General features: G+C 37.4%; 1 protein-coding gene across 1 annotated transcript in view; it reads left to right on the top strand.

Moving 5' to 3' along the window:
* Window positions 1–2,689, top strand: part of LOC124620157 — an 88,016-nt gene extending 85,327 nt beyond the window's left edge. The window contains exon 7 of the mRNA XM_047146827.1: window positions 2,544–2,689. Coding sequence (XP_047002783.1) covers window positions 2,544–2,689 — 146 coding nt within the window. The remainder of the gene's footprint in view (window positions 1–2,543) is intronic.
* The last annotated feature ends 19,988 nt before the right edge of the window (window positions 2,690–22,677 follow it).

Genomic DNA, 22,677 nt, shown 5'->3' with positions numbered 1-22,677 from the left:
CGTCATTCCATTATACAGCTGATGGTTGTCCATATTCACAAGTGCAAATACCTTTCTTGTATGAGCTACAATTTGTTACTATTTTTCCAGAATAATTAACACGCTGAAATTGTACAATGATCGCTGACAAATTACTTGAAATACCTTTCTACATTAACACCTGATTTACAAATCTTAATAACTTTTTAAATATGGGTTTGATTTTGATACTAACATGAATCCTACATCTTTACACTTAGCTAAGCAATAATTACAATCAGATTTCTGTATATGAACTTTGTAAGTACAGGTTTTAACATTTTCTGTACATATTTTCAGACAGTAGATATATTTTGTCAAATTTTTGTTATATTTCACCATAATTACATTCTAGGTGTTCTAATCACATCAGTATATTGGATTCATAGTGTTAACAGAGTGTGCTCATGTGTTTATACTACTTTGCATAATCATCATGAGGTAGTTTTGGGTACTTTGATATAATCAGAATCACAGTTTTCGTTAATAGTCATCCCATTCTGCTACTTTATACCTTACATCTTTTTTGATGGCTTCCTCCATCATAACATCTTGCTCCAGTCCTCAGTCAGCAGAAATCAGAAAAACCTGGAAGCCTTCAGGCATGCAGCATATTTGCTTGATCACCCACCTACTGATCTTTGAGATCCTACAGTACTATAGAGAAGTAGTAGCAAGGACTCCTTTTCTGGGTATGAACAAGCTCTGTAGGTGGCAACTGTGTGAATCAAGTGCAAGGTAGTGATAGGCATCTGTTCGGTAGTTTCTTTGTTATTACTTGAATGAAATGACACTGTTGAAATGACTGTAAGACAACAGCATACGTTTATCTCATGGACCAAGGGGAAGGCTTCTTCTCAGGCAGACAACAGGAACACAAGGAATAAGAGAACTTATGTATCTCTTACTTTTAGTTATTGAATCATCTGTCTTGCCACACACTAGGCTTAACATAATTCACGTAATGGGCTATTCCTACCAACTGAAAAGAAAATTAAAACATACTTCATTATCCCCTTCTTCAACAATTTATCTGATTATCCAGATTCAAAAATTTCAGATTCATGTTAGTTACATGGCAAGAAGGAGTGTTCTTATTTAAGCTTTGCAAGTAACAGTGTACAGTAAACAAGCCTCTTAGATGTAACAGTAAAAGCAGTCATCAATCTGAAGATTGTTCAGAACACCATAGAGCTTTACTATACATGGTACTGTTGGAGGTGGTTTGCTGTTGCATTCCTCCGACATTTGAACTGACTTACTCAGCCACTTATAGGGAGGCCTATATTTTTATATAGATTCTGAACCATGATGCAAATTGACATTCTTCACATCAGCAAGCATTGAGGGCTCTAAAAGAAGTGATAAGTGACACCCAAAAAATCCTACAATTGACTGGGAATCAAAGCCAAGACCTTTGGATTTATGGTCTGGCACTTTACCTTCAAGCCCCCAAGCCACATGTTATTTATTCAAGTTAGTACTTAGCTACCAATAGAACATAAACAACAAAATTTCAAGTAACTGTGGAAGCAGCTTTTTCAAAGTAGTGCCTTTCCTGCTAATTACTAGATCATGTTTAGGCAGCATAAGCTCTATAGTAATAGTTTATTGTCAATACAGCATGCAGACTAAGTTTAAAAGAAATGATTTCTTTTTGTTAATGTGTATCACAGCTCATTCACCTGAAGGTTTTCCTCATTTATGGGATCTACACAACATGATGAATGAATGAAGAAATGAAGAGTGAGTGGATACAAGGCAGGAAAAAAAAAAAATTGTGCAATGGGAGGAGTTTGTTATCAATTTCCCAGAAACCTATGCATTACTCTGTAGCACACAGTTCCAGCAGAATTACAGGCAACAGCTGATAAACAGTATTATAACACCAAGTTATAGGATTTTCTCTTGCCAAAATCATTCTGCTCATGCATTGGTTGTTCTCCTTTGGTCTTCTCCATACTTTTGAATCAGCAGAATTTGGAAGACTCCGGGATGGTATGTTATCATGTTCAGTCATTGCCAACATCAAAGATCAAACAATAACAAAATTATGTGAAGTATGGTGTTGATAATTAGGAAGTGAATGTAATATTGTGTTTTGTTCAAACATAAATTACAAAGCAAGTATGAACCAATCTTGGATGCTGTTTTCTTCTCCTTGCAGTCACGAACCTTAAAGTAGTTGTTGTTTACTAGGTCACAGCTACTTTTGTTGATGTTTAGTATCAAGTAACAAGCTCATGTGTGGTCCCAGCTTTGCTTGAGAAAGGCAAAACCTGTTCTGCACATCACAACTCTATTGATTCCAGTCAACTGTGCTGGGCAGAGTCTACCATTTCCCACTCTCTCTTGGGTAACATGCAAGAAATTCTCAACAAGCAATTGGTACCTTATTTGTTTGGAGAAATATATCTGAGAGAACTTCCAAGAATTTGTATCTATAATTGTAGCACAATGAACTAGTAATTCTGAACTTCACACAATTTTTTATTATTATTATTATTATTCTTTTCAACTTTCAGGTCTGCGTCGCATGAGCATCGCCATTCAGGAATCTCTTCCACATGACGAGAAGCTCACATCCATAATTGATGATCTTCAGCAAGAGTTTGAGCCACGCTGCAAGGAGAGAGGTGTAAAACTGACCCTAAGTTTAAGCAACATGTAGTTTCGATCCACCTGTGAAACCGTTTTGGTTCTGGAATACGTTTGTCATTCATTGTCTTTTTGAAGTTGTAACAAATAAAATATTGTGGCCTATGCCTTTATTGGGAAATTTTTTGACTGTCTTCATTTCACTACAAGCCTATTAAAAAACATGTAAGACTTACAACTCTGCGACATGGAAAACTGCCTTATGAAAGTGATGACCTGTGATATAGAACAGCATTATCTTCAAACTTGGAAGTCCCAAGTGTTTTAAACTAAGTAATGAGTAACTGAGAACTCCTTTCCATCAGAGAAAAAGATACAACCTTTCCTCTTAATACATATCGATGAACCAAACAAAATTTTGCCCTTTATGCTGCTCGAGAGTGTTGAATTGCTCACACATTTAACTGAACAAGAATCTAGAAAAGATGTCACCAGACCTAAATCACATTAGATTGTATTTTTTTTTTAAATTTGTAATGTTCTGTAGCTAATTCTTAATGCATTATTACACTGTTTTTGAAAGTTTCAAGATGATACTGAAGTAATCTACTAAGGTGGCCAATAACTGAAACTGAGAAACTAAACAGTACCATTAATTATTGAGGAAGACAGAATTTCTGTTTTTGTCTCCCCCCCCCCCCCCCCCCCCCCCCCCCGAGAGTTATGTCAGTGAAGTATTTGATGAACTCTGTACAATCGTTTGCACCCATTTGTTTGACTACAGCACCCCAAAGGTGATATATACCTGCAACCAGTTGTCCCTATGTCCCTATTGTCACAAGGGTGGCTGTGTGGCCTCAGAGTCACCCCAGTCCTACTGACCTCATCAGATATGATCAAATGAGATGAACATGCCTTGGACTCAGCCTCAATTAGTTGGTGTTGTTTGAGTGGTTATGGATAAGGATATCTCTCCAACACTTTGTGTTTGCAGAGTCAGTGCACTTTCTTAAGGGGAAAGAGTTGAATGTAGGGGGCTGTTACAAATTGCTAGTAAATGCCCCTAATGCAATTATTCTTGAATTATACTTGTTAACTATTTGCCAAACTTCTTGATTGTGTGACATGTTAAATATCATTATACAAATTAACCAAATTATAAATATAATAACATTAATAATATCAATATGGTGCAGGGGCAGTGTGAATTGCTTTTCACATTTACATAGCATGTAATGCTGTAGATGAGAAATCGTTTAGTAATTCCAAACTTTGTTTGAATGTAAGTGCCAAATTCCTAAAGTTAGAGCAGTTTGGTTTCATTAAAAGCAGCTTTTTTGGGCCATTTTAGTGTGTGTGTGTGTGTGTGTGTGTGTGTGTGTGTGTGTGTGTGTGTGATAGCCTATTGACTCCTGTTTTGAATTACATATTGAAGCTCTTTCTCTCATGTTACTCATTCTACATTCATTCTCCCTTTTTTATTCTTATAATTCATGCACTAATTCCATCTACTGTGGTACTGGCAAAATACTTTGCTTGCCAGACTGTTTTAGTTTTACTTATACTCTAGCATGTCACTATGTCCTTTAGGTACAAGTATTAGTTCCCTTTCTTTATCCACCACCCCTCCCCTCCACCCCATTTAATTGGCATTGACAACATGTATTTCAGATCAAAATACAAATGATCTTCTGGATTAGATTCTAGATTATTTGGTTCTAATGCACTTATTCTTTCTATTTCTGAAACCCTTTTTTTTTTACCCATGCTGCTTCTAAGGAAAGAAGCCAATTAAATGGGGTGGAGGGGAGGGGTGGTGGATAAAGAAAGGGAACTAATACTTGTACCTAAAGGACATAGTGACATGCTAGAGTATAAGTAAAACTATTCCTTAGAAGCAGCATGGGTAAAAAAAAAGGGTTTCAGAAATAGAATAGAAAGAATAAGTGCATTAGAACCAAATAAATAAGAAGATAGATCCCCAAAGACAGATTCCAATCCCACCCATATGATAGTTAGACAAGGGGGGGGGGGGATTATGCCTGGGCCCCAGGGGTGAAGGGGAGCGTCGAGTACTTTTAATTTATTGGAAGATGAATGGCATCTTGTAAGTAGCCATAAAAAAAGTCCCAGTCCTGACTGTTAAAAGCCTGAAGAATACCATCTTTTCAATCTTTCTCTTGAAAGAAAAAAAACCTGACTGCAATATGCTTTTTCCTTTCCATGGGAGTTTTCCCCCCTGGCATGGGCACTGTTACTCGAAGGTATCTTCCTCATGAGTTATTTGTTGAGACACTGTAGGACGAATTGTGGTTGTCATTCCCTACAGAACAAACAGTTCTGTACAGGCACTGAAAAGTGATCCTAACCACACCTCTATGTGTAGCCAGTAGAGATTGGGTAACAACATATGAGTCATCCCAAGCATTATTCGTAAGTGGAAAGAGAAGACATGAAATCATACATACAAAACCATGTTTGTTTTACTCAAATAAAGCTTATAATCATTATTCACTGACGTGGGTTCTTTATGCTCAAATAACAAGCTTTCCCTGATACTTTCATGCTTTAGGAGAGGACAGTAAATGATGGATTACAGACAACAGGAAAACTGAAGGGGTAGGAATTGCTTCATGGAAAAGTAAATATGAAGTAATGAAACAATTAACTTGGACATCACTCTGCCAAACTTGCAAAAGGGTGCAAATTTTTCTGGGATTTAAATTTCTTTATTATATCAGTAGTATACAATGTTTCTTATTGATTTATATTTTTTAGTTTAGAGTAAAATATCTTTCTGTGCAAACTACTGCAACTCTTATATCATACATGTAATATTTCACACACACAAACACACACACACACACACACACACACACACACACACACTGGCAACTGAAGCCACACTTCTTTTGTGTGTGTGTGTGTGTGTGTGTGTGTGTGTGTGTGTGTGTAGTAACTTTCCTTTTCACAATATTGTTACATTCCATCCTTGATTTTCTGTTGTTAAAGTTAATACACAGCAACACATTAGCACCTACAAGAAATTTGTTCAAAATTAAGCTAATGCTCTCCTGTTGATCCAGAGATTATATATAACAGACTTTCAATTCTAGCAAATGATAACAAATGAATACACAATACATTCATAATGCTATGTAAGTTTATAATCTTTTCAATCAAATTCCCATAATTTACAAACCAATTTAAGAAACAAATAAATATAGGCTAACTTCACCTCAGGTAAGTAATTAAAGTAGCTATCATTGTATAACTTTTTGAAATAAATAAATTTTCCTTTCCTGGCTATGTGACTAGCAATGTGAGGCACACTGCATCCAAAAAAAAAAAAAAAAAACTGTGCATGTACGTAATGCAGAATGCCTGAACTCGCACATGGCTCACTGCTAATAAACTCTCCTCTTTCAACTGATGATAATTGACTTAATACATTACATAAAGTGCATTCATAGTTTAATATTCTACCCAAATATATCTTAATGTTCATATACTCATTTAAATAAGCTTATCAATAATAAACATCTTACCACTTACACTAGTACTCAGCACACAGCATTCAATGTGTAATTCTTCCTCTAAATATTCATTATTTTTTTATATACTTTTGAGAAGCAGGCTTACAAACATAACTCAAGAGTATTCTCACTAGGACAAAACAAATTCTCTCTTACATGCTACTTCAAATAGATTTAATATCTTAAACTTAATTTTATATTTGGAACACGAGTCTACTGCTTCCTGTTGTAAATGCGTAACAATAAAGTTTATTTTGGTAATATCTGGCTAACCCTTCAGTAACACTTCTTTACATTGCTTCAAAAATGTCAGTGGGTGTACAGAACCATCACATTTAAACTTTATAAATTCCTTCTGGTGTGCTACAATACCTCTGAAAGAATTCGTGGTAGTGTCAGTAAAATTGACAGTCTTTTGTACTTTTGGTTCAACTAGTTTGTACAGGTGTTCCTCCAAACTAGTTGAAGTATTTGGGTCATTAACTATTTCACTAAAATCTCTATTTGGCTTTAATAGCTCTATCCATTCCTTGTATCCAAGTTTTGAATGTATAACATCTTAGGTTCATCATATACCTCTGTAAACTGTTCATTCATTTGATTTATTACTGGGTGACATCATGCAAGGGTTCAGTTAGTTTTTAAATTGCCTCGTTACTGATCTTTAGCACTGAACAGTCTGTGTACCTCCAACTCATTGATAAACTTTTCTTATGTCTGTTTCAGAATTATATTTATATCCTAAACCAGAACTCAACAACTCTGATTTGTATGACGGCTTTTGTTATGCCTTTTATTACAAACATGATCTGAACTTAATCAGTTAGGTACAATCTACCATGACCATCTCCGTGCTTTAAAAAAAAGTATACACAACAGCATTTACATTATTATTCTTCTGGTATTCTGTGATGTCATGTTTCGTGCAGAAGATTCTTTGCTGTGGCTGTTCATTCCACACGTCATGACACCAATCACCACTTTAATGGTCCTGGGGCAACACAAAGCTCATGCAGAATATCTCCAAAAAATAACAAAACACATGAGACAAAACATGTCCTCACCAAAACTTCCCACAAAATAATTAATCTTTTAACCTCTGTATAGTTTTTCTAGATGAACAAATGAACAGATCTTCTGGTAACAATGCTTGTTCACTGATATTCAAAATCAGCTTGAGCTTTCCCTAAGTAAATAAAATGATTTATTTGCAAAAACTTTGGCCACAAAACTTCTGGGAAATCTTGTACCTTCAGACCTATTTATTTAGTTCAGAGTATAACTTCTGAGGTAATTCTGCTAAATTCTTCTTTATTAGCTTTCATACTATCAAAAAACTCTTGTTTAGCAGCTTGAATGCTGTTAGACAGTTAGTCCAATTGCTTTAGCTTTTCTGCTTGAGCCTTCACAAGAGCTGATAATTCTTCCATTTTGTGGGTGATTATGAGTATACAATAATAACAACAATATATCTGCTAAATAGCACTGACATATCATTACACAGCTTTGACACCACTGCACAAGTCTAGAAAAATATATATTCACAATTCCCCATAACAAATCACAAAAAACTCAACTTGTGGCTTTTTATAACTCACCTCAAGGGGTGGAAGCTATTCTGTGCTGCCAATGTATCATGTGTGGGCTATTTACAATAATCACTTAGTCAGCTGACCAACCGTCATGCTGTGAAGTGAAGTAGCGCTGCCATTGAGTTAGTTGGTTGCCACAATGACTCTCTCGGAGATTGCTGCTGCAGTCATAGCCTTGAAATCAACGCTCAGGATTCTTCTGTATCATTGGTGTACTGCTTCTTTACTCAAGTGACAGAAGTTTTCATTTAAGGACATGAACATGTTTTGCTTCTGACCTGGTTACTATGGTCAACTATTTCCTTTTATTCAATTCCATGCAACAATTCAGTTTCCTTTGGCTGTCACCAAATGGAAATTATTTTTTCTTAAATATTTAAATTACTTTGGGCAACAGTAAATCATGTCTTCACTGACATATTTTCACGTTTTTTATTATCGCATATACGAAAAGAGCCGCGAAATATCTGTTAATAATGCTGTGCTTTGCTTTTCTTTATCATCATTACCCTTTAGCGGAATAAAATGTATATATGGAAGTCTTATTGTTCTGTATCTGGCCTACAATTTCAGGAACGATTTTTAGTAACTGCAACTCATGCTAAGAATCAATATATCTTCCCTACGTCATAGTGATTAAAAGTTGAAATTACTTTGTTATGAGCACTGATGTTACAGTCCATGTGATCGTTCAAAAACACAAGTTCGCAGTGGATTTTATTTCTCGTTAAAATGCTATTTCATACCACGACTAGCCCAAGAACATGAGACTCTCATTAAAAAATACGTTGTCACTATAAAGTTTGCCAGATCAGAACGGAGCACAGCAAGATTCCTATCAGATTCTGAAGGTACATTAAATTATTTGCACTGTAAATTATATCCTATCAGCAGCCCGCGTCAATCTGCAACACATCATAAAATCTGCTGATCTTCACTGCCAGTCTGGGAGCTAAAAGAAATAATATTATTTTACTATTATTTTACCGCTTCCTTGCGGTATGCTCGACTATATTGTAAGTCGTTTAAATACGCCGCGGCAGCGGCTCTTCGTTCTCCACGCAGCTCAGCACCACAGATAATATTTATATAACTGAAAAATGTCTCAACAGGATGGGATAATATGCAAGCAAGCTTAACAATAAATAATACAAGTTTTCATTTAAACAACTCTATTAAAACCTTTAAATATCTCAGTGATTACAGACCTTTGTGAATTCACACGTAATGGCGTACATTGCTTAGTCTCGACAAAAGAATGCTACACTAGCGTTCGCTACTACGACACAGGATATCTTACTCGTTCGACTCCCAGATGAAGAAGACAAAGAAATTGCTATTCGTCACGTATTATATACTAGTTACTTATTTTAATCTTTGTTCGACATTTATCGTCTGTGGCGGTTTCATTACTCGCCGACGCAGATATTCTCAAAAATAAATAATAAAAAAAAATACATAATTTTATACAATAACACAATATGATACATATAATTTTCTCGTTACTACATAATATGTTGTTTTTGTTTCTTACTAGACGTTACAATGCCCCCTGGCAGCAATTGACTAACGTTAAGAATGTTCGGCAATATGCTGCCACTAACGTCTGTTTGGTTATTGTCTGTTACCTTGGTTAGAACATTCACTTTAAACTTCTTAGTTCTTTTACACTGTAGGTTTAATTACACTTTTTATACTGTTCTTTCACTTTGCGAGGTGACCGTCAACCTAGTCCCAGGGTCATTACATTTGTTTGGCTCCCCCATTCGGGCTACGTGCGATCAGAAAACCTGGGAAAACTGCGCCGGAGCCATGGTCATCTCGTCTGGTTTGTTTTAATACCCAGTTTGATCACAAAAAGTTCAGATTCTATCCAATGTTCACATATAACAAAGGCTATTTGTGAGAGCATGTTAAACCTTTAGTCTCTTTGTTACCCATATAATATTTGTGTTTTGGATTGTAATGAAAGTCACTTGTTACACATTTTTACAGTAGTATCATGAATCGTCCTTGCATTTACTCACGACAATTGGTTTAAAATGTCCAGCATTCATGCGAGTATACTTCATTAACATGACGAAAACATATTATATCTATATATCACTGAACCAGTGAATACTTTGAGTCCGTATTGAATAACTCAAGAAAAAACAAATGTTTGTCACGTCATTTCGTGTCCACTAAACCCTATTCATGTTAGTGCATTAAACACATCTTTGATAGTTCATTTGAATGACAACAATGTTGTACGGAGCTGGCGGCGCGAAGCAATTGTTGAGTAGCGTCGTCTGGAACGCCGCGTGCCGACGGCCGCTGGGTTCGACGACCGGCTCTCAGTAACAGCGACGTCGTGCTGACGTGGCGCCCAAGCAGTCGCGCACCGCGGCGAACCATTCGCCGATGTCGGCGAGTGGCAGTGGTTTACCGCGACCGGCTGGCTGGCGGCACGGCACTCGTCTCGGCTTCTCCGCATGGCTCCCCGTTGTAGCGCATGAAACAAACATTCCACAACGGTGTACTGTCTTTAAGGACACAGATTACTAGCTGTGGAAGAAGATGCAACTTGTTAAAAGCGTTTATTGTTCAGTAAGCCGTCGCTTCACTGGTATGCACAGGATGGTTTGGCGTGATAACAGGTTTCTTGTGGCATTGTGACACTGGTATTCAAGGTTCGTCACACGCACATTGTACTACACATTTTCACTCACTCCACGGTTGGTACACTGCCAGAGCGTCTTTCAACACGTGAAAATGTTTCGTAACACACATACTAAATGTCCCCGTCGATCGATGTTCGTTTAACTCGACTCCGAACGAATCAATAACTACTGTTTTTATACACTGTCTATTGTTCGTTGAGCACTGCACTAGGACAGTCTGTCACTCAACACTAGACTTATCGACGTATATATTGGTGCAGATACAACAGTCATTTTCTGTCCCTGCTACACACAATATTCCGCCCTTTCCTCCATTGTTTATGCACACAGTTTATTTTTTAATACCTTTTAACTGTTCTTCGCATACTCACTCTCATCTACATGGCGTCTATTTGTTTTTACCTTATCACAACACACTTTTCATATTGTTACTAGGCGTATATAGCCCTTTTGTGAAATTTTTTAATTTTCTTATCAGTGTAGCTTGCCTGGTTATCACCCATCTATCAAACAGATTTTACCATGTGCATGACAGCTTGACTTGGGCATATTGATCAATAAATACTTCATTTAGCACTAGCATTATTTTTAATGATTTTTCCTATATGACTACAGTGTAGGTTCCACATTGGTTGACTTAATTCGCGTATCGCGTAATGAATATTCAAGGGCGTGTACCAAGTACACAGGCTTCAATTGAAGCATTGTTATATACAAAGCGGATTTTCCACGGAACGGGCTTGTTTTTTGATTAGCTTATGCTCCAGTGTCGTTCTCATATCACTACTGGCAGCAAACATCACATAATTGTTGCATATTACAGAGTCCATGTTTGGCTAGTCAAGACTCTCTCTCTCAGGGTTCCTTATCCTAATACAACAGTTACCTTACTATATTAGATTGCATCATTAATTGCACTTACATACTACACATAGAAAATGGTTCAAGAAATTAATCCTTTGTATAATGATTCAAGAAATTAATCCTCACTTTATCAACAAGAAAATTGTTCGTTGCTTAATGAGCCTATAATTTTTAAAGGGCTCTAATTGTCTGTAAACAAAATCTTTCCTGTGTAAGCTATTGCCTACTTTCTGAATCCACTTCCTCCAAGTTTCATTACACACAAATTTCTTTCTTAATACTAACATACTTATATTCTAAAACACAATTAAAATCTTCTTACAACTATTACTCTTTATATGTGATATGTCACTGAATAAATAACTTCACATCTTTACGTGGATACAGTCCTTTTATTTTTCCCCGTCTGGGGATGTGCTAACAAATAGCTACATTCGTGTGCCAACATCTTCCGAATCTCTTTAGCCACTACTTCCCTCCTCGACCAAGGGATGGAGTAAGTTGCGCGACAGTATGTTTTGTGGGGCATCACCTCTATGTGATAGTGGTACCCTTTGACTATTCCTGGTCGGTCGGTAAATACCATAGTGTATTCCGATAGCAGCTGCGTCAACTGTTGCTTTTGTTTACCGCTTAAACCTTCAGATTCCTGCACTTTGGTTTGAAATGCCTCAACATTTGTTTCAAAATTTCGATCCTCTAAGTTCGGGTAATAGAGGTCTGCTGCATGTGACAAATCATCAAGGTGTAGTACCCAAGGGTTCCTACCCTTGATATTGATTCGATTACAACACGGCACAAGTACCTCCTTCGATTTCATCATAGATAACTCAATCCTCCTACCCCTATTAACTATGCTTAATTTCCCCAAGGAGAGGTCGATCAATGCGTCCCTCTCACGGAGAAAATCTACTCCCAGAATGCAGGCCACCTTCAATCCTTTAACAACGAGGAACGAGCTCACTATGGCTTCGCCCTCCTTACAAATCTCCACCTGCACCTGGTACTTAACTGATTGGCTCTGTGCACCAATGGCTCCAGACACCTTACAATTATTAACCGGGAAAGTCGGAATGCTATGTCCTTTTCCCAGTGCCTTAAATAACTCCATACTCATTACACTTACTGAGGCACCTGTGTCGATGATTATATTCACTGCAACATCATTGATTTTCGCTTCGATAATAGCTTGCACATTTTCGTTATTATCTTTCTTACATTCGTGTGGTTCGTTCAGTAGATCTTTATCCATACTGACACCATCGTTGTATCGCAGCATACGTATCCCAGGTATATTATTATCACTCGTGTTGCTCTCACTCCATCCCTCGGCCATCGATGGAGAGCATATCGAGGCCGATTCTAGTTTGTTGGATTAGTTGCTTGTGAAGTACTTGGAAGGCTATTGTCCGCGACCTCCACTATATGTACACTCTGATTTGTCGGCCGCCACGGCTGCGCAATAGGCGCGTTTTGCGGCGGTGGTCTATTGTTGTCATACCGGTCATTACCCTGTCGCTCTGGGCTTCTTCGCTGATTTTGCTGCCAATTTCGATTACTATCACTATAATTGCTCTGCCACTGACCTCGCGCATTTTTCCAGCGGTTGGTCCCTGACATTCCAGATTCGTACCGGTCGTCAAATCGACGCCTTTTGTTATAAGTTGTTTGTCCATACCCGTTCTGGCCTCTACCATTACTACCATTTTGCGAATGTTCTTGCCGCTTGTTACCCCCCCCCCCACCATTTCCATGGTTGTGGTTTTGTGCACTACTATTTCTGTCATGTTTACATCCTGACCCATTATTCCGCGAGTGATCACACGCTGATTTTGCGTCTTCCTGTATCAAGTCTATAGAATCTAGAACAGACAGGAAGTTTTCCATATCGCTTTCTGGTACGTGTATTAATTTCTCTTTGATATGAATGGGTAAATGTGATTTTAGTAGTCTTATTATGTCTCTTGGTGATATAGGCTCGTCCCAGTAGCGTGTTTTGTTTATATATTTTTCAAAATACCGTCTCAAATTCCCCAGACGAGGTGAGTACGGTTCGGGATTATATACTTCTTTTCTTAGCCGCTCTTGTATACAAGGCGACCAATATTTCGATAGAAATGCCCTTTCGAACTGTTCATATGTCATGCAGCTGTCTGCTACTTCTGTAGCCCACAACGCTGCATCACCTTGAATGTACGACATTACGTATTGAATTTTCTGTGTTTCGTTCCACACACTGGGCAAGATATTTTTAAAGCTTTTTATGAATACTACTGGGTGTACTGATTTCCGTTCAGTAGTAAACGTTTGAAATTGTCTATTTTTGATTAAACTTTCTTCCACTAATATTTTTGAACTACATGGTTTTGCTCCTTGGACATATGCTGTGTGCTCCGAACCGAAGCTACAGCTCTTCGCATTATCGACTACAGATTCCCCATTGTTGTATCGCGTATAAGTTTGTGCGCTGCCAAAACCATGGGCTGTTGGCGACAGAGGTTCCTGTTCCAAATGTTTTCTGCCTTGTGCTAAACCCTTCTCCAGGTCGGATATCCGTTTGTTCATATTCACCTGCCACTGCGGAATATCCTCACTGAGTATTTGTTTGATGGTTTGCACGTCGTTCTGTACCTGACTATTCACTGCGGTACTGAACGATTCGGAGCCTCTATTTGCTATGGCTGCTTGTACTTTGGAATTAATGTTCTTGTCAATCTCACACTCCTTCACTTCTAGCCATGAGTTGAATTCTGTTTCAATTTTAGTTGCTTGTTCGTTCCACTTCTGCTCTACAAGCTGCGTGGAATCTATTTCTAGCTTTTCTACTCGATTGGCTAATACACCTATTTCGTCTACCTTGTTAGTGTTTGCTACTTGCAGGTTGTTGACCTGTTCAGTCAGCTCCTGCACGGCCTTAGGTATCGACTCATAATTCTGTTTCATATCTGCAATCTCTTTTTTCATGTTTTCTAACGATTGCACAAGTTGCTGGTCCCGCTCAGCTTGCCGGCGATCTCGCTCAGCTTGCTGGCGGTCTCGCTCGACTTGCTGTTGCGCAAATTCTGCCTGGTAATTCAGCACGCGCTCTAATATAGCCTGAAGCGAATACCCACCAGGCAGATTACCACTCTCTGGTTCCTGCTTTTCTGGTGGTGGTACAACTTCTTTCTCTACATCCCCTTGAGGACTAGTGGGCGGTGGCACCACTTCCTGTGCCCCTGCCCCCACATTCTCACATGTTATATCCTCAAAGAGAGTACTAGTACTACTTGAGGTACCCGGTTCCACATTTCCTGCACTAACTAATTGTTGTTCCTCAGTATCCATATTGCTCGGACGTTGACTACGCAACTTAACCATATTCATAAATTGCTTACTAAACCACAAAGTCTGACAGTTTTGCCCCTTGCACACAAAATACGTTAATTTATCTACACTAACTGCACACTAAAAATTACTATCTACCATCAACTTTGTCCTGTCACAAACACTAACATCAAACTACGCACAATATGCACACCACTAGCGAAATGAGATCACTTCACTGGAGCTCGACTTCTACAAACAGGACAACTACACTGTAGTCTTACCTTTAGTTTATTTTATCTCGGGGTTCGGCTGCCCCCGGATTACGTAGTCATTACAGCTTCTCAGTACTATCAGGATCGTCTTCTCAGACTCGTTTGCAGTAGTACGTTTTGTCATGAAAGAGTGTTTACACATTCATTAATACATAGCATTGATCATGATATACATACATACATTTATCACTAAATACATATATATCTACACATACATAACAATCAACACTGAAAGAAAAATACATAAAATTTTATATTTGTGGCCACTGCAAATTCGGGCCCCGCTTTTTGGGCGACAGTTTCACGTACAACTCTCTCGCGGATTGTAAAATTGTTGCTCTTTAGTTTATTTATTCTCTTTGTAACAACACATTTACGAAAAGAGTTACATGAAATACTTTTAGCAATGCTGTGCTTTGCTTTTCTTTATCATCATTACCCTTTAGCGGAATAAAATGTATATATGGAAGTCTTATTGTTCTGTATCTGGCCTACAATTTAAGGAACGATTTTTAGTAACTGCAACTCGTGCTAAGAATCAATATATCTTCCCTACTTCATAGTGATTAAAAGTTGAAATTACTTTGTTATGAGCACTGATGTTACAGTCCATGTGATCGTTCAAAAACACAAGTTCGCAGTGGATTTTATTTCTCGTTAAAATGCTATTTCATACCACGACTAGCCCAAGAACATGAGACTCTCATTAAAAAATACGTTGTCACTATAAAGTTTGCCAGATCAGAACGGAGCACAGCAAGATTCCTATCAGATTCTGAAGGTACATTAAATTATTTGCACTGTAAATTATATCCTATCAGCAGCCCGCGTCAATCTGCAACACATCATAAAATCTGCTGATCTTCACTGCCAGTCTGGGAGCTAAAAGAAATAATATTATTTTACTATTATTTTACCGCTTCCTTGCGGTATGCTCGACTATATTGTAAGTCGTTTAAATACGCCGCGGCAGCGGCTCTTCGTTCTCCACGCAGCTCAGCACCACAGATAATATTTATATAACTGAAAAATGTCTCAACAGGATGGGATAATATGCAAGCAAGCTTAACAATAAATAATACAAGTTTTCATTTAAACAACTCTATTAAAACCTTTAAATATCTCAGTGATTACAGACCTTTGTGAATTCACACGTAATGGCGTACATTGCTTAGTCTCGACAAAAGAATGCTACACTAGCGTTCGCTACTACGACACAGGATATCTTACTCGTTCGACTCCCAGATGAAGAAGACAAAGAAATTGCTATTCGTCACGTATTATATACTAGTTACTTATTTTAATCTTTGTTCGACATTTATCGTCTGTGGCGGTTTCATTACTCGCCGACGCAGATATTCTCAAAAATAAATAATAAAAAAAAAATGCATAATTTTATACAATAACACAATATGATACATATAATTTTCTCGTTACTACATAATATGTTGTTTTTGTTTCTTACTAGACGTTACAATATCCTTAATGTTTTGCTCTGTTTCTCTGGGCAATGTCATATTTCTTGCTTCACACCTCTTATCTTTTAACGACCTCCTTTGTTACGTACATTGGATAATGATTATTTGTAATAATTGTTCATGGAGTTAAAATAATATTGGCTGGGTCTAGTGGTAGTTTTAAATTAAAAGTACTCATCTTGTTTCTTGAGGATCTCCTTAAATCTGTTGCTTGAGTTTCTTCTGCCTGGAAGCCAGGTTCTCTTGTAGGTCTGGAAGCCCTATAGGCTGATGTGTTTGTAGAATAATGTAGATAACAAAACTGATTTGCATGTAATTTTCATATTTAATAGTCCTAGATGCCTTGCTACCACAAATTTACAATGTTCACTGAGTGAAATACATTCCATTTATATGCAACTCCAGGAAACTTTACACTTCTCCTTCCTTCCTTCCCGCCACATAGACATGCAAGCCAACCACACTGAGTTAACTTCATTCCAAATAACATCAGTAAAGATATATTCATACTAAGATTGAAACATAGAACATAAAACATTAAATCAAAAATAATTTACAAAAAATGAAATTAACTCATTCATACAATAGAACATTTATGATAATATATATCACATAAACAAATATATCTATATCTTTTTGTAGTACAGTAATTTTATGAAATTAGTTCTTTAATCACAGGGGCTAATTGTGTTAGCATGACATATTATACAGGTGGAGTTTAAAACATTCCAAGTAAGAACAAAAAAAGGATAAGGTTGTAAATTTGAGAATATAGATGGTCCAAATGGCTTATTGCACATTACAACCTGCGTCCTGTCGTGGTCACCAAACTGGAATGTATCATCACTGTTCTATAGCTGGACTGAGTCAATAAGATGTGTTGGCTTCCCAGTGACCTGTCACCCAGATATTATCTGTGACACTTTTTACTTTAATTACTTTCCAGTATGGTTGCCTTCCTTAAATTTTCTTGATGTAGTGGACCTGTTATTCTTGCCATCAACTCTTGCCATGTGACTTTGTCACCTTCTGTTGAGGGTCAAGAGCTGGAAGAGGCCTTCAAAGTATTGAGGCTACAAAATGATGTAACAATACCAACATTAGTTGAACAGATCTCTTATCAATTCATAGTTCATGACGAACTATTACAACATGCATATGTCTTGCTTTGACATTAGCAATTGAGAGAGTGGCAATTATAATGACCATTATTGAGTTGTGTTATCATTTAGATTCATGCTTGCTTCTTTTTTCTTTGTTTAATTTTTTTTCATCATAATTTATGTTTGTGTAAATAGTATGTGGAGACCTCGTCTCCAAGTGACAAATATTTTGCATAAACTCTATGTGCAATTATCTTTTTCATACATTTTCTTTGAGTTGATTTGTGCCTTTGAAGTGTTGTGTGAGAGGAGTATGTTCATTGCTTTACTGTAGTGTCTAAGTACTTTGCATGTTCTCAGCAATATTATGGATAAAATACCATCAATCTCAATCTGCAATCTGCTTGGGTGTCATTTCTGCCACCTGGAATTACCACAGGTATAAAATTTTTCCCACTCACATTTCATGGACTCATTTCTCCCCTCTGCCTCCCCCTTTTTTAGCATTTTCATCATGTGATGATGAACCAGTTGTTTGGTCCATACAACATCACAGTCTGTGCTGATGCTCTCTTGTATGCTGATTTGGCTTACACATTTTCATACTTATAATCTTAGAATATAAAGTAATAGATTTACTTGTTCATAGCTTCTTTGTGAATTTCATTACTATTGTGTTCTTGTATAGATATATAATTGAAGGAAACATTCCACGTGGGAAAAATTATATATAAAAACAAAGATGAGGTGACTTACCGAACGAAAGTGCTGGCAGGTCGATAGACACACAAACAAACACAAACATACACACAAAATTCAAGCTTTCGCAACAAACTGTTGCCTCATCAGGAAAGAGGGAAGGAGAGGGGAAGACGAAAGGAAGTGGGTTTTAAGCGAGAGGGTAAGGAGTCATTCCAATCCCGGGAGCAGAAAGACTTACCTTAGGGGGAAAAAAGGACAGGTATACACTCGCACACACGCACATATCCATCCACACATACAGACACAAGCAGACATATTTAAATTTGGTCTTTAAATATGTCTGCTTGTGTCTGTATGTGTGGATGGATATATGCGTGTGTGCGAGTGTATACCTGTCCTTTCTTCCCCCTAAGGTAAGTCTTCCTGCTCCCGGGATTGGAATGACTCCTTACCCTCTCCCTTAAAACCCACTTCCTTTCGTCTTCGCCTCTCCTTCCCTCTTTCCTGATGAGGCAACAGTTTGTTGCGAAAGCTTGAATTTTGTGTGTATGTTTGTGTTTGTTTGTGTGTCTATCGACCTGCCAGCGCTTTCGTTCGGTAAGTCACCTCATCTTTGTTTTTATATGTATAGATATATAGTCATAAAAGAGCACATATCTTTGGAAAAACAATCTCTGTACTGCTAAAAATCTGGCTGATGATGTGTAGATGATGTGTTTAGTCTTAAATTATTAGAGGATGGCCTAGAAAATTGAAAGCCAGTTTATATTAACACTAGAACGGCGGAGTTTCTGACATTCCTAAAACGACAGAAAGGGGTTATTTTGACCCCACATAAAATATTTTCATATTTGACTTAAACAAGTACTTTTTTTAGTGTTTCTTCATCCCACAACAATTATTTACAATTATAAATAATAATTACTAATTTATATGAACAACAATGTATCATACAAATGTATTGTGGCTCCTGCTAACATAATAATAATAATAATAATAATAATAATAATAATAATAATAATAATTTTATTGTCTTTAAGCCATTACAGCAATAGACAAAGTCATACATATAATACAATACAGTACAGTACATGCTATAGAAGGACAGAATTGTTAAAAACTTTACAGTTTAATACCACAGGTCATGAAATCCTTTACATTGTAGAATGGGTTTATAACTAACCAGTCATAAAGTGTTTGTTTGTATTGTTGCTCTGGTAAATTTTGTATACCTTGTGGAAGTTTGTTAAATAATTTGTGGCCCATAAGTTCATAACTGTTGACTGATTTTGACAGTCTGTGGTAGGGCATATAGATAGAGCTGTTTGTCCTAGTGCTGTAACAATGTATATTTGCCCTGCGTTTTACTTTAGGTAAGTTCTTTTTTGTGTAGATTAAAACATAATAAATATATAGGTTTATTACTGTCATGATTTTTTGTTGAGTAAACAAAGGTTTACAATGAGCCTTGTATGGTGAGCCTGTAATTATCCTAATAGCTTTCTTTTGCAGCAGTAGTATATCATGCACACAAGTGGAGTTTCCCCATAAAATAATGCCATAGGATAAAGATTCTTAACCATAGATTTTAGACACATTTAGTATATTTGGGCCTTTTTACTCTCATATTTGTTTTACAAACAGCCGTATTTCTTTTCACTCAAGTCATTTAAAGCTGCTAGGTGCACTTAGCACAGGCGATTTCAGTTTTACGCGCACATTTTGCGCACACAGCGTTGTGGCACTTTACACAGTTTTTGCTGGTCTTGTTGCCTTTCCAGAGGCTGATTTGGCACTTCATCCACTTTATAGGTGACTTCAGTCCCATATCCTCTTCCTTTGCCTGATGTTCTTGCTCTTTCGTTCCCTTGAATTCATTTGCCAGTTGAAGTATGAACTTCTTCCTTTCCATTTTCTTGTTCGATACTGTGTTATAGATGAGCCATGCATTTATTGGCACCATGTCCAGTATGTTGTAGAAGACATGCATTGGCCATCTCCTACATGCAACCTTCGTAGTATATTTACAGCTCATTTGATCAACCATGTCCATCCCGTACTTTGTTGCATTGCAGAATGTTACGATTTCAGGTTTTTTTCTTTCCTTCTTTGCTTATTGCTACTTAAGAATGCAGAATACTCAGAAGAATGACATTTTTATTCTTCTTACATTGGTATACATAAAGATACAGTCTGTGTTGCCACTATTGTGCAGCACGGTGGTGGAGTGTATTTCAGCATTCGGCTTCCTTACTTCATCAAGGATTTCATGACAGATCTTGTTCATTGTACCAACTAATGAAGTCTTCTTTTCTTTGAGTTTTTAGCAAGTTGAAGAGATGTAAAGAAGTTGCTTGTGGTCACATTTCTCCCTTGATTTACAAACTACTCCATGAGACGCAGAATGACATACTCTCCAAGTGGTTGTTGCTCTTTGCTCTCTATGCAAGTCCTCTTTGCTGAGGTATGGGCAAGCATTACATATGTACCTTGTCATTACATCAACAGCCAACCAGAATTTGATACCATATATTGTCTGGTTTGTTGCACATGAATTCATCATCAGTGGTTATATTTTCTCCAGGATGGTAAGTGCAAATACTGGTTTCAATGAACTTTACCCAAATTTCAGATACAAGAGCGAATTTGTTGGCTGCCAGGCATTCGCCCAGGTTGATTTTTCATCAAAATGGAGAAATCTGAGAAGCTCCTGAAATCTGTCCCTTGGCATAATGTCCTTAATAAAAGTACGCCCCCAACGGTGCAACCAGAGATCATCCACAAACGTACCTTTTGTGTAAAATACACCCCAAACGTACATGATGGCTATCAGTTTCTTCAGTTCCTGAAGTGACACAGACCAGTCATTGTTTTTTTGTACTTTTTGTACATTTGGTTCTGTGTATTTCTTCATGAGATGTAGCATTGCTTCGTCAAAAATAAGATGGAAGGCAGAGCTGTCTACTCATTGGCAAGCATAAGCAGTGGGACCTCCTTTCTCTTTCAGAACATTCATAGCTGACCACCTTCCACAAGATGAATAATTTCCAATCCCCCACACGGTTCCATCCCTTGTAATCATCTTTGTAGATGCTTCAAACTGTGCCTGCTATGGTGAAAGAGGTGATGATTGACATCTATCAGCATCTGAATCCTCTTCCACTAATCACTCCTCATTCACAAGTCTTCATCTTCACTTGTGTGAGGTACATAATCATCTTCATCAGTGATGTCAATTTTCAACTGAATTTTGGAACTCTCTAAGAGATGTAACACTTCTTCATCAGAAAGTCCACACTGACGATGTTGTTGTTGTTGTGGTCTTCAGTCCACAGACTGGTTTGATGCAGCTAGCTACTCTACCCTGTGCAAGCTTCTTCATCTCCAAGTAACTACTGAAACCTACATCCTTCTGAAACTGCTTAGTGTATTCATCTCTTGGTCTTCCTTTATGATCTTTACCCTCCATGCTGCCTTCCAATACTAAATTGGTGATCCCTTGATGCTTCAGAACATGTCCTACCAACCGATCCCCTATTCTAGTCAAGTTGTGCCACAAATTCCTCTTCTCCCCAATTCTTTTCAGTACCTCCTCATTAGTTATGTGATCTACCCGTCTAATGTTCAGTATTCTTCTGTAGCACCACATTTCGAAAGCTTATATTCTCTTTTTGTCTAAACTACTTATCGTCCATTTTTCACTTCCATAAAGGCTACACTCCATACAAATACTTTCATAAAAGACTTCCTGGCACTTAAATCTATACTCAATGTTAACAAATTTCTCTTCTACAGAAACGCTTTCCTTGCCATTGCCAGTCTACATTTTATATCCTCTCTACTTTGACCATCATCAGTTATTTTGCTTCCCAAATAACAAAACTCATGTACTACTTTAAGTTTCTCATTTCCTAATCTAATTCCCTCAGCATCACCTGATTTACTTCGGCTACATTCCATCATCCTCATTTTACTTTTGTTGAAGTTCCATCTTATATCCTCCTTTCAAGACACTGTCCATTCCATCCAGCTGCTCTTCCAGTCCTTTGCTGTCTCTGATAGAATTACAATGTCATCGGCAAACCTCAAAGTTTTTATTTCTTCTCCATGGATTTTAATTTGTGCTCCAAATTTTTCTTTCATTTCCTTTACTGGTTGCTAAATATACAGATTGAATAACATCGGGGATAGGCTACAACCCTGTCTCACTCTCTTCCCAACAACTGCTTCCCTTTCATGCCCCTTGGCTCTTTATAACTGCCATCTGGTTTCTGTACAAATTGTAAATAGCCTTTTGCTCTCTGTATTTTACCCCTGCCACCTTCAGAATTTGAAAGAGAGTATTCCAGTCAACATTGTCAAAAGCTTTCTCTAAATCTACAAATGCTAGAAACATAGGTTTGCCTTTCCTTAACCTATCTTCTAAGATAAGTCATGGGGTCAGTATTGCCTCACATGTTCCAACATTTATACAGAATCCAAACTGATCTTCCCAGGGTCAGCTTCTACCAGTTTTTTCATTTGTCTGTAAAGAATTCATGT

This window comes from Schistocerca americana, chromosome 6 (assembly GCF_021461395.2).
Source record: "Schistocerca americana isolate TAMUIC-IGC-003095 chromosome 6, iqSchAmer2.1, whole genome shotgun sequence".
Lineage (NCBI taxonomy): Eukaryota > Metazoa > Arthropoda > Insecta > Orthoptera > Acrididae > Schistocerca > Schistocerca americana.
Note: the sequence above shows the minus strand (reverse complement) of the source record. Positions and strands in the feature narration are given on the sequence as shown.